This window comes from Excalfactoria chinensis, chromosome 8 (assembly GCF_039878825.1).
Source record: "Excalfactoria chinensis isolate bCotChi1 chromosome 8, bCotChi1.hap2, whole genome shotgun sequence".
NCBI classification, from domain to species: Eukaryota; Metazoa; Chordata; class Aves; order Galliformes; family Phasianidae; genus Excalfactoria; species Excalfactoria chinensis.
This window is the reverse complement of record NC_092832.1, coordinates 22,310,442-22,323,459: the sequence shown is the minus strand read 5'-3', so window position 1 is coordinate 22,323,459 and position 13,018 is coordinate 22,310,442. Positions and strand designations below refer to the sequence as shown.

General features: G+C 35.7%; 1 protein-coding gene across 2 annotated transcripts in view; it reads left to right on the top strand.

Moving 5' to 3' along the window:
* The window catches only part of FAF1 (Fas associated factor 1), a 133,239-nt gene that overhangs the window by 56,919 nt on the left and 63,302 nt on the right, over positions 1 to 13,018 (top strand). For both annotated transcript variants that reach the window (XM_072343401.1, XM_072343400.1), the window contains exon 8: positions 10,463 to 10,549. In XM_072343401.1, the coding sequence (XP_072199502.1) occupies positions 10,463 to 10,549 (87 nt within the window). The remainder of the gene's footprint in view (positions 1 to 10,462; positions 10,550 to 13,018) is intronic.

Below are 13,018 nucleotides of genomic sequence, written 5' to 3'. Positions count from 1 at the left end.
TTTTTTAATAAGAAGCTGCCTTAACAGCTCAGCAAACCTTGTCTTATAATTAGTTGAATGTGATCTTAAAGTAATAGCAATATAATATCTATGGAAACTCAACCACAATTAAGAAAAATCATTAAATTTTTATACTTATGGTGACTGAGAAAGATACCATGGTACATGGTACAAGTGTTGAGTTCTTACTGAGTTCTCAGAACTGCTAAGTACCTCTAATCTAGGTGAACCTATCAAATCAATTGTTGAGTTTATTAGTGGGTTTCTGTATAACTCGTGTTCCCTTTTATGTAGTGAAAGATACCAGCAGGTCCCAGAGAAAACGTGCCCTGCATATCATTTCTCCTTTGGGTTACAAACGGATTTGTAAGCTGACTGGAGGGAGCAGTATAAGTCAAACCAGTAGCTTTGTCCTATCATTCTATCTGTACAGTATTGGTGACATTAGTATAATGTGTGAGACTACTCAGATCTGTACCAAAGGACTGCAGAGAGAGCCTGCCCATCTCTATTAAGCAGCAGGCTGGCTGTGATGTTTAAGTGCATAAGTCGGGGGAAGAAAGAGGTAAAGAACTGAAGTCAGAGAAGTATTGGAGGATTTCTCTGTGTCATAGTACTACACAACTCTGTATGGCAGTGGTACTTGTGCTTCATGAGGTTTATAGATTTTATACCGTCTAGTAATAGTAAAATATGCTCTCAAAAGAGTATATGGCAGTTGTTCAGAAACAACACAAAAGATACTTGACAAAATAGTGATTTTTATTATCTGCTTCTTAAGCTAAAACTGTTAGGCTTACCGCTTAAAATGATGGTCATTGTGGAAGCACATTTAAGTAGGAATGGAAGAAGACAGCATTAGTTAACTAAACACGTTAAGGAGCATAAGTCTAGGTATCATAAGCTGAGAATTTTGGAGGGAAGGCTAGGACTGAGCCTTATAGGATTGGAGTTAAAAGAAATTTCTAAAAGGGAAAGTTGTTTTTTTTTTCCCCAATATAAATGCGATCAGTGTTATTCATGCAATTAAATGCAGTAAAACCTGAGCGTCTAACTTGCATTCTCCTTAAAATGGCCATTTATTTTACCACTTATTGATATGACTGATTACTTTTGAAACCCATGAAAATGCACAAACAGGGAAGTGATGAAAGAGCAAGATATGTATTTATCATGCCTTAGCTGTCACAAGCCAGTTTCTTTTGAAATGAAGGTGAGGATGTTTGTCATCAAATAAATTAATCTAAATTCATCTTTTGTTCAGAACATGACAGCCGTGAAAACATAACAGATCTACTCTCCGCTGCAAGAATCACATCCACTCTCTCTCACTTCTAGTGATAATTCATGCCCTACAGATAATCTTTAAGGTCCTCATGAATGGGAACCTGACTATATAAAATATCTGTTTACTATGTTAGAGATCAGTAAGACAATTATTTCCTTATGGGAAAAAATGGAAACAACGCAGCCAGGATAAGATGTGAAGGAAAGTACAGCACAGACTTTTCCTGAAGAGTTCATGCAGAAATTCCTGACAAAGGAAGTGAAAGAGATTGAAAGACAGGAGCTGCAAAATAATGCTTGTTTGCACAGTAGTCTGAGTATATGCACGTGTAATGTGGACAAGCTGGGATCAAACCAATGTAATGTGCAAATTTTTTCTTACTTCCTAACCTTTGTATATTACCATTATCTGGTAGTGGCTATGGCTTTTGGCCCTGATACTTCTCAGAGATGTTGGGATGCAGAGAATTATATTTATTAGTTTAAATATTGTTTTCATGCAAATTCTAAGTAGCTTGAGTTACAGATTTTACTCTTGGACATGTCCTGAACTTCATGAGCAGTAAGTGTCAAGGCATATTTTTCTCAGTTACTGATTTAATCACTGGGGTAATCTATTAGGATTACAGATTATCTTCTAGGTATGCGATCCATGTATGCAGTTATTTGTCCCTTGACTCCCCATGATTTCTTTCATCAGGTTAGCCCAGGTGCAAACTGTTAACCTAGTGCAATCTGTTGTATTTAGTGGACCAGCTGTTTCAACAAGTGGCTTTCTTTTAACTTTCTTTTTAACCTCTGTAACAATACACAGAACTGGTCTTAAATAATTATGTTTTTTCTAGTTTGAAGCGGTCTTTTAGTCAGCTTTTCACAGCTCCTTCCTAATGATATCCTCATTCAGTTGGTTTGTTTTTATTTGACATATGGTACAACAAGGTTCTCCGCCTTCGAATATTCAGATCTATTGCAGCAATGTATACTGCTACAGTAGAGTCCAAAAGATAACCCATGTAACATTCCTACCATGCTTCATAAAGCAATCTGAAATCTACTGAAAAGTGGTAATTAATAGTGATGTTTTTTACATCAAAACAAATGATGCTATCCTGGCAAGCGTGAGGTCTGCATGAGTATGGACCTCCACAGTTTGTCTCGCTGTTTTTAAAGATATCTTAAGATGTTCATTTTGAGTAGGAATAAAATACCTGATATTTGGCAATTTATCAACATTTTAGGACATTAAAGCAGATGGAATTGGGATTGTAGCATTAACAATTTGTTTTGGAAACTTTCCTGTGGCTAATGAATACTCTTCCTTAATGGAACAGTGTTAAAAATTGTATTTGCTCTTTATTTTATTCTTTATTTTAGGTGCTTTCTCAAAGAGTGGTTGCCTCTTGTAGTGATCTGATATAAAGATGATTTAGTATCGCTTTTCTGTTGTCTTTTATCGTATGCATAAAGGTCAGTTAGAAGTATCCACTGGGCAGTACTGTTTCATTCAAACTCCTAATAAGTATTTTTTCTCAAATGACCTTTTCTACTGAGTGGAAGAACAAACTGGGACTTCAGAATGTGTCTCTGCCTTGTCAGTGCACTCTATTTAAACAAACAAAAATAAAACAAGCCCAAAACTTCAGGTATTGTCACCAGTTTCATTTTGTTAGCCGAAGTCTTTAAGGCATTTTCCAATCAATTCATAAAATTGTTTTGTCAGTAAGTCTGTTGTTTGCTCTCTTTTAACCCTAATCACATCTTCCTTTCAATCTCTAATGTCACAGCTAGCTCATAGTCTTAATTCTTTCATACCCTTTTTCAACCTCATGCATGTGCTGCTAAAAGGATTTGTTGTTCTTGTTGCTTTTTTAATACTCACGTCTTTTGCCTCCATTTCTCAAGAACGTGTTTTTCCTTCTTCTGTAGAAATTTGTTTCTTCTTTTAACCTTCTATTAAAAAAATTCAAAGGGTCATGTGTTTTTAAGTTCAGAGGGGATTATCACAATTAGGTCTCCTAGGCACTACAAGTAATGAATAATAATAATTACGTAGGCTGAAGCTTTGTGCAGTGTAGGCCAGATCAGTAACTTCTGCATCAAGTTCAGGAGGTTGTAACTTGCATTTACCTGTGATGCCCTTGTAATAGGACATCTGGTTTTAGGTATTTAAGGACAGATGTCAGCATAGAGGCATTTTACCTCACAGAATGAAAACGTGCATGTATTCTGGCAGAAAGCTGTGGCATTGAGAAATATAACAATATTTTTAATAGAGTCAAGTGCCTGTAGATGGAATTTGTGTTTCTCTATATGTAGATAAGTAGATGTGTCTGCAGTATACTGTCACAAATCTCACTGTGCATGAGTTGATTGCTCCTCTTTAAAATTTAGCAAGCTCTGCTACTTGCTGTAGCTGAGGAAGAGGGTACCCAATGCAGTGCCAAAAAGTAGTATCTGAGCTTGGGGAGCACAGGTTGAGTGGTGTAGAATACCTTAAGCATAAAAAAATATATATATAAGTGTTGTGGTTCACAAATACAGCTCAGTGGTGATCTAAAGGAAGCAGGTAATCTCTCTCTGAAAGTGTCTGCCAGCTGTAGATAGGCTGTTACCAAGTAGCATAGAAAGAGAAAAAACAAACAAATAACTGTTTATTTTTGGAGATGAGGACATGTAAAATTTGCTGTTAATACTTTATGTAAGTGCGTAGCCCTCAAGAATTTGCACCACTAAAATGGAATTAGCATTTTATGTTCAATTTCCCTCATTGAGTTATTCAGCTTCTGGTTTTTTTATTGCATTCAAGCCATGTTTGACATCATTGTGATAGATTTGAGTCCAGGGGGAATGGACCTGTAAGCACTTACCTAGTTGGAGAGTACATGCACCTCCCTAGCACTTCTGTGAAGTCTATCCTTCTATATTGTGTTTTATTTCCCTAAGTAAGATTTTTTTTTGCTAGAACATTATGGTGAATCATCTCTCTGTGGATTAATTATTTTAAATGGCCCATTTCATCCTTAGATACATGAAGTTCTCATACCACATTTCCGACAATCAGTGGTAAAATTTATGTATGTCAATCACTTTTCTAGGTACTGAAATTAAAGATCTAGAAACATTAAAAAAAAAACAAGCATATTCAGTGGTTTTTGCTTAGTGTCTAATGTGACTTAATTGTCTTTGTTTGAACTCTTATTGGCAAAATGTCATAAGCATCACACGCTTTTTTTTTCCAGACCTAAGTTAATTCGAAGGGTTATGTAATGAATTCAGCAAACCTTCTAATGAAGATGTTGACACAATATTTGCTGAGTACTACAGTACAGCACAACCCATTTTCAGCAGTAGTTTAAACTGGATTTATGTTGTTATGAATGCTGTTCAGTAAACTCTGGAGTGAAATTTGGCTTTCCTGTACATAAACGTGTTTAATTATAGGAAAGTGGTACGCGAAAAGCTAGCAAAAAATTTTCTAATGATTTTGTTATAACTTGCTGATGAGTTCTGCTTTGTACGTGACTCCTGTGCACTTTCAGGTCCTCTTAATGTCTTGTGTATAAAATATATTTAAAAGCAAAAATAATCATTTAAAGGCAGAACTGTGTATTAAAAAGAAATAAATCAATTAGAGAGTGTGTTGCAGTGTAACTCAGAGAAGTGCTGAATCAGGCCTGGCTGGCAGGCTTGGGCTGAAGGGGACATCTGCATTCGGTATAGATTTAAAAATATTTAGATTAGAAATAGATATGTTTTCTCCTTTACATTACAGCAGAGTGAATTGAGCAAACGTGCAAATGTAAATAGTTGTTTCAGTACAGTGAATCTTCCCTGGAGAGTGTCAGTGCTGTGTAATTCTTGAGAAGCAGACACCATGTTACAAATAGCCTGCGTGGGACATCTTAATTCCCTAATTGAGAGCATTGCATGATTTAAACCTCACTCAGCTGTCAGAGACCAATTATCATTGATGCTTCTGATTGACTGCTGATAGTTTTTTTTTTCCCAAGGAGATGTAGACTTTTCTCTGCTTTGAGAAGGCTAGAAAGTACGGATCACTTTTTTTCTATCCTAACTTCTTCGTTTCTGTCCCACTTCTTGACCACTCCCAGACAGTAGCTTGTGGCAGAGAAATTCATCTCTAATTTTACTTTTTTTTTGTATCTGTTAGTTTTTGCTAATGGAAATGGCCATTTTATCTGACCCATCTGCTCAGAACTACTGATAACATCAACATCCTTTCAAATTCACTGCTTTATCCCCGTTGGCACTTCCCATGAGCTGCTGCCCACCGTCTGTTAGTGGAACTTCTGTCTCTTCTTCGGCTTTCCTCTGCAGTTTTGATGATTATCACTTCAGCTGTATTTGCTTCCTTTCTTTCTGTCTTTCTTCAGTGAAATTACTCTGTGTGAAATTACACTTCTTACTCTGTGTTTCTGCCTGGCACTGCCCTGTCCGTATCGTTATTGTGCCTTGAAAATTGTGCTTGCTTGTCTTGACTAATTCTCAATTACAATGTCAAAGTCAAGATTCTGGCTTTGCCATCAGTGCCCCATGCAACCTTGCTCTGTCTGCGTCTGATCTCATTTCTCTGTGTCCCCCAACTCACATTCCACATTCCTCACAGTCCTCTGACTTTATTGCTCCTTTTGTCTGCCTTTCATGCACTCATTTTTGCACTGTCTTTCATGCTGCCTATGTGCCTGGAACAGTCTTTAGCATCTCAGCCAATTTACAGCTTTGCATAAATTATATTTAATAATAAGACTAACAAAAGTTCATTATCTACATTATTTCAATTAACTTTGTACCTGCATGAGCAGAAAACAGCCTGAGGGAAACTACTGTTGAACTTTGTTGTGATTCTTTGTTGTGATTTGTTTTGCTTCAGAGATACAGATTCAGGCACGACGCTTCTTTGATTCAGCATAATATTTTAATTACAAAAAACTTTGGTAGATGTTGGATTTCTTGGCAGTAAATTTCAGATTTCTCCAGAATTCTCTCAGAATTATGAAAGTAACTTCTTATTCCTGGTGGCACAGCCAGAAGGTCGGTGTCATCATCACATTACTTAGTGTGGAATTCTTGCCCTGTGATTACATTTTACTTCATTTTATACTTACTAATTTGGATGTGGTAGTATTTTCATCTCTACAGAGGCTATCTCCTGTGATTAACCCCAGTTTTAAAGCAATGTTCTCACCTACAAAAACAGTGAAAGATAAGAAAAGTAAGACTGCCTGTATCAGGGAATTATTGGCTGCTTTGATATGCAGGGTTTTAGAACTAGTTTTCAATATGCTAACTTTGTTCCAGCACCAGAGAAAATGAGTGAAGGCAAAATTTCATGTGCTTCTCCAGCGTTTGGTACAGCTGCAATGCAAGGGCATTCTGCAGCAATTACACATACTTTTCTAAGTTAAAATGCATCCAGATTTATTTATTTATTGTTTAAACGGTTGTATTGATACTGTTCACAGCTGAATGGAGGAACCAAGTAAATGTGCCTCTAATTTGTTTTTCAGTGGTTTGGTATATTCCAGAGATTATAATCTGAAGGGTGGCTGCCATAGCAGTATGCCAGTCTCCATGGTGTCTCCACGTTATGTAAAGAAATTCTGGGCTATACAAAGACAATGCTGCCAATTAGTATTTCTAGCCGATCAAAGGTGGGGGACCAAAAAGTTTGCCAATAAATGTAGCTCAGTGGAAGGCACGTGAAGTTAGTTGTCTTTACACAGTTATACAGATTTCAGTCCTTCTGTCAGCATCATGGGAACTTGAAATACAAATTTAACAGATGCTAAATGCAAACTGATAGTTTTTCTGCTGTATGAACAGCATTGCCGTAGGTTTTTGTTTTACTGATTTGCTGGAAAAGTGATTTATGGTTCTGCTTAGAATGAATCATGAGAGCATTTTCCTCCTTACATAATATTTAAACTGAAACAATTAATGAAGGGAGTTTCTGTAATTAATCAGTAAGTATTCCTAGTCTCTTAATCTTTTCCACTCTACTTTCTTGATACTATTTTAATTATCAAATAAACCTAAAATGAGATCATTATTTTAAAGCAAACTTTTAAAATATTGAATAATTGCCTGTGGCTTGTTGTTTGAAAAAAGGGCTACTTTGGCATGAATTCAGAATCCAGTTGCGATCTTAACTCGAGTGGTTTGTTTAACCAAACATTACTCTGATCAGTTTTACATGGTCCCCTACCCGGCCAGGCCTGCCTAGAACAACTCGTTTATTCTGCGACGAGTTGCTCAACAGATGTCATTCTGGTAGAATAATGCAGCAGAATAGTTGTGCGTTGGCTAAAATTACTTCAACTTTGATCACTTTTGTTCAGCACATCAGTCTGGCATTGTGCTTTATACCAACATAACACTTTACCCCAAGCATGCCTTTCAAGCTTAGAATAGCAGAGGAATGTTATTGAATTCAGTGCAGTTACAGATGAGTTAATGAAAGAAGGGAAATACTGTTTTTTTCATAATGCCTTTCTGTTGTGATTTGGAATTAAAATGGAATTTGAAGAATGTGACTTCTGAGTTTATTTATTTTTACTTCTGAAGGCTTTTTGAAAGCAATGTAATGTAGTTCTCTTGATCCCATTTCTGTAAATAAATTTCACTTGTTATTTTGAAAAAGCTCCTCTTAGAATTTAATAATGGGAAAATAATAAGACTTTTCTTGATGTGTAATTGGGGAGCATTTATCTCTGTGGCAGTTTATCCTGGTATGTACTGAAAAAGAACCATTTTCTGCTGATCACGTCTCAGTACCGTTACATTTTGATGGGATGTTGTGGGGTTGGTAGTAGTAGTGCCATTTCTTTACCTTAATACCACTGCGGAACAAATGCTGTACAGCAGGATGGCTTCTTGTTGAGAGGCAGTGAAGAAAGGCTGTTTGTTTTGAATAGTAGGAATGAGATCATATACCAAGAGTATTGTCATCTGTAGTTCCATTTTTCACGAGTACATGTGTGTATGCATACACATATATACACATATATACCACATACACACATGGTCAAAATTGATTTGAATAAATGTTTGTATTTTTTTTAAAGCATGATGTACTTACGCTTGAGATTGCAATAATACAAAGTACTCTCTAATTACTAATAAATATTTCAGTGTTCTCCATCTAAAATAAAATAATGTTCTTATCTTAGGTTTTTATTTAAAATAGAGTTCTAAAATTTTTGATTGAAATATCTGATCTGATTCTTTGCAGGAGCACCTGAACAAAACCAATATTAAAAAGAGTGTGGGGCATATATGTAATTTGCCAGTAATTTATTTTTTTCAATTTACCCAAATTAAAAGGTAGATATCCTGATTCTAAAACACCCTGAGAATTTAGAGATAAGTGGAAACTCCAACACAAATGCTTGCTAGAATACTGAGATATCCAAATATAGCACCCTTATGGGACTCTTTTTTTTTATCCTTGAGTGAGGTGTAGAGCCGCAGTAATGGAAGTAATGTAACTTGCTGTTAGATAATAAAATGAAGCCCTTTTTCCCAAGTCATCAGTGCAGAATAGTATTGAAAACATTCAACAGTGTAGCCTAGTTAACACTGGTAATTCATATTCTCATGCCAGTATATTAAATCTATCTAGAAATATAAAGTGGTTTTTCACTGTACTCACTATGGGGCAATTTATTAGCATGGGAAGAAGTCATGAGAATAATATCAGTACTTATATGGAGGACCTGAGAAGTGGGGATTTGGTGCCAGGCTAAGTGTAGTGCTGTACTCTGAGTTTTCATTCTGTATATGCCTTGAACTTTCTCTTTCTTGGCAAACTTGTGCAGCAGGGCCATGAAGAGCCTGTTGAAGAATATTGTCCAAGTCAACATCTGTGACAGCAAATGTATGCTCCCACTTAGCTTATTTACAGTGATTAGAACAGTTATATTACAGCTTAATGTCTGCACATGTGTCTTCCATCCATTTGTTATCATGCTTGAACTCTGTGCCAAGAAGAAGAGTGCATGTGGCATTTTCTTCTAAAAGATAAAGCAGAGAAAAGGAGAGATGTTACTATTTCATTATGTACATGTATTTTTAGATGAATCTTCTGCCAGATGTTGCACATAAATTCTGTATTAAAAATAAATTTTAAAGTGAAGTTAAAGAGGGATATGGTTATATTTCTGTATTGTGCTTCAACTTTAATGGCAAGTAATTGATGAAGTAGCTAGGGGCAAAGTATATAAGATAGCTACATAGAGGATTGCCTTATTTTGTTGCATCATCTCTTTAAGAACAGTGAGTTAGGGTCACACTTATTTCATTATGTGAATGAGAAACTTGAATGTATGTAGCATGGTAGTGTTCTACATTGTCGAGTGGGGAACAGGACACAACTTCTGACTTCCTGAGTGATTCTGTCCAGTGAAAAATTACAGAAAATGTTAGTAATGTTTATCAAACCTCACATTTTGAAATTGTCTATTGGCTTATTAAAGCCATGGTTGAGGTCTTTACTTGGAAATGTAAACAGATCTGTAATGATAGATGAGGGCCATGTATTCGTATGTAGCAGCTGTATGGTAAACAAACTCTCTCCTTCCTGATAAGCATTGGGTGAGGTCATTACTTGTAGCACATTATACTTTAATAGCTTGATAAAAAGTATTTGTGTAAAAGTGAGTTTACGTGCTTTTTGTTGATAACTATTTGAAACATGTTGTGATTATTAATTTGCGTTTTCACTTCTAATACCATCACTTTTACTTTTAGATCCCATTTAAGAACTTATGCAAGAATAGTTGTATTTCTTTCTGTATGAATTGAGGTGCGAATACAAAAATTTCAGGAGAAAACAGAATGTACTAATGAACTCTAACTACTTCTATTGCCTTCTCTGTCCCTTAAGTTTGTTCATTACATGGTAGCACTTTTTACTGTGAAGAATTTGTATTACGAATTGTTAAGCAGGTTTATCTTGCTTCATTAATATCACGTTCTGAGTGATGTATTACAGATGTTTTTTTCTTTGACATGACTTGTTCAAATGCTTTCAGGAGCACTGTACTTGAGCTCTATTTACAAAAGGTAATTGGGAAAAAACTCGGCTTGGAATTATGAAAATGATGCAGCTTGCTTGTATGCTTTTGATTGTGTAAGTTCTGATTTTCTCTCCCAGGTGAAACGGAATGTGTATGACCTAACCAGTATCCCTGTCCGTCACCAGCTGTGGGAGGGCTGGCCTCCTTCTGCCACAGACGACTCTGTAAGTAGCTTTGGTTCTCATTTTGTTTCCTCCTACAAACAGCCATTTTTACATCAAAATCCCGTTGTTTCTATTGACCCATATGCAGCAATATGTTATTTATTATACATACTTAAGAGTTTTATTATGGAAAGATTCCCTTTTTCAGTAATACAGTATCTGTATGTTTTTCTCTGTATTGTCCATTAATTTATGAGTTGTTGCACCTAGCATTCAGCAGGTAGGTTGAAGTCGGTGAAGACTGTCTACTTTGGCTGTTGCAGAACCAGCAAGGATCTGTGTTTCTCAAGATTGCATTTTGAAATAGCAGATATTTTGTACACAAAGATATTTCTATTTTCAAACATGTGTTGCAGGTTTTGGTATCACCGTTATCTAGAAATGGAGGGTAGTATTAGCTAAGATCAGTGTGTATGCTCACTGTATGCAACAGAATGAGATAGCAGGGAACTGTATATAAGTTTGTGAAACTGTGGGACTTTAGTACAGAATTCAGTTAAATATTAGACTCCCTTCATTATGTGGTTGCCCCTACACTGGCATTTTATATCATGTCATTCATTCCTAATGTCACTTAGTGAGGTTCACCCTAATCTTAAAACAAAAACACCTTAAGCACTGATATCATCACCTAGCAGTGCTCTGTGTAGGTTTCAAGATGATGGCCTGAGAAAAATATAGAAAAAAAAAAAAGTATTTTCTTTCTTTTAATAGATTATTATTTATTCTCAGCACAATATGTTCTGCCTTCTTGTCCCCTTCTACTCCTCTATGTGTAATGGAAGGTTTGCTGTTTGTGATGCTGCTTTTTCTTTTTTTTTTTTGCATTTGGTCAGGGATTCATGCAAATAATAATTGGAAAAAAAAGTCTGAATTTTAATATAATTGGAAAAAGCCTGTGGCAGTGTTTGCAGAAACAGTAGTTAAGTTTCTGAGAGGTGAGTTAATCTCTATCCGCGTATTCAAGGGCATATATGAGAGGATAGATATAAGATCTGAAATAACAGCGTGGTGTCATGTGGTAATTACAGTCTTTGAAATTTGGATCCATTTTAACGTTTTATTAGTTTACATTAGCCCAGAAAAGAATTGGAAACTCAACCCTTCTAATCCGTTTTCCCACAGCGGCAAGGGGAAAAAAAAATACAGGAGAACCTTTCTTTGGAGTAGGATGGCTCACATATGCAAAACTCATGAATCTATTTTAAGTCTTGTTTTTACAAGTGACATTGTTGCAGGTGAATTTTTCCCCTTTTCATCTTTAATGAAATTGGTGAATGTTGAGTCATCTGCTCCAAAGCGGGAGAGTCCTCAAAGCTCTCTGCTCGAGTCTGCTGCAGCTGAGACTCGTCAGCTGTGTAAACAGATTGGAATGTGTTACCAACAAAAATATAATTAATTTCTGTCTAAAATTAGAGACCACGGCTTACTATTTATAAAGATTTAATGCTTGCAATGACTATCCGAACGCTTTTCCTTCGCAAACTAGAAATAGTAATAATTACTTTATTAATAAGTAATGATCTCTGTATTTCAGTGGCAGATTTTTTTTTTTTAAAACACTTTTTCCATCGTTTTTTGTTTGCCGTGTTGTGAGGCACACAGTCGCAATTAAAGAGTTAAAGACTTGATTAAAATACTTTTTCATTTACTTTTGATGCCGCCTAAGAAATACTTTGTAATACCACAGGAGGTTTTTCAGTGCAGTTCTCGTTAACCTTTGGCTTAGCAAACAGGACAACTAAATAGACTTCACATAATTGGATTCCTGTATCATCTCGAGTCTCTCATGAACCTGACAGACTACAGTCTTCTGACATTACCGGGAAATTTACTGGAGTCAATAGTCATTTAAGACATTGTTGCTTCGTCTCCCCTTAGAGTTAAGATATGTTGTATTACCTAATGAAAGATGGGATACTGTATGAATTGTCAATAACTCTTTCCAATCATTTTTGCACACGCTCACCCGGGGAATAGGTACCAAAATGTCCACAAGTAGGAGAGTGTTCTCATGCTGTGACACTTTAATTGTGAGAAACAAGGCGTACGTAGTCCATGGAAATCTCATTTTGCTGTTCAGCAAGGACACATTTTTAGCTTTCACAGTGCCTGAATAACTTTTAACACCATGCATTATATCTGTTCTGCTCATTAAAGTTCAAACAATGTAAATGTATGAGGTTTAAATCACTCTTCTTTTTTAAACAAGTTTACTTAAGTAAAACTTTAATTAATATTAAAGATTTAATTTATCTGCTTTGGATATGTGTCATCAACCGATGCAGTGAAATCTTGAAAATTATCATAGAAAATTAATTATAATTTGATTTATATAGGTTCATGATTTGTTCTGAATCTCTGTTTATTTTGGTTATCATAACAACTTAAATGCTACTGAGCTTATAAAAATGAAAACCAAGCCAGAATAATTCTCTAACACTTCTAAAATGCATTTCATTTTCTTTG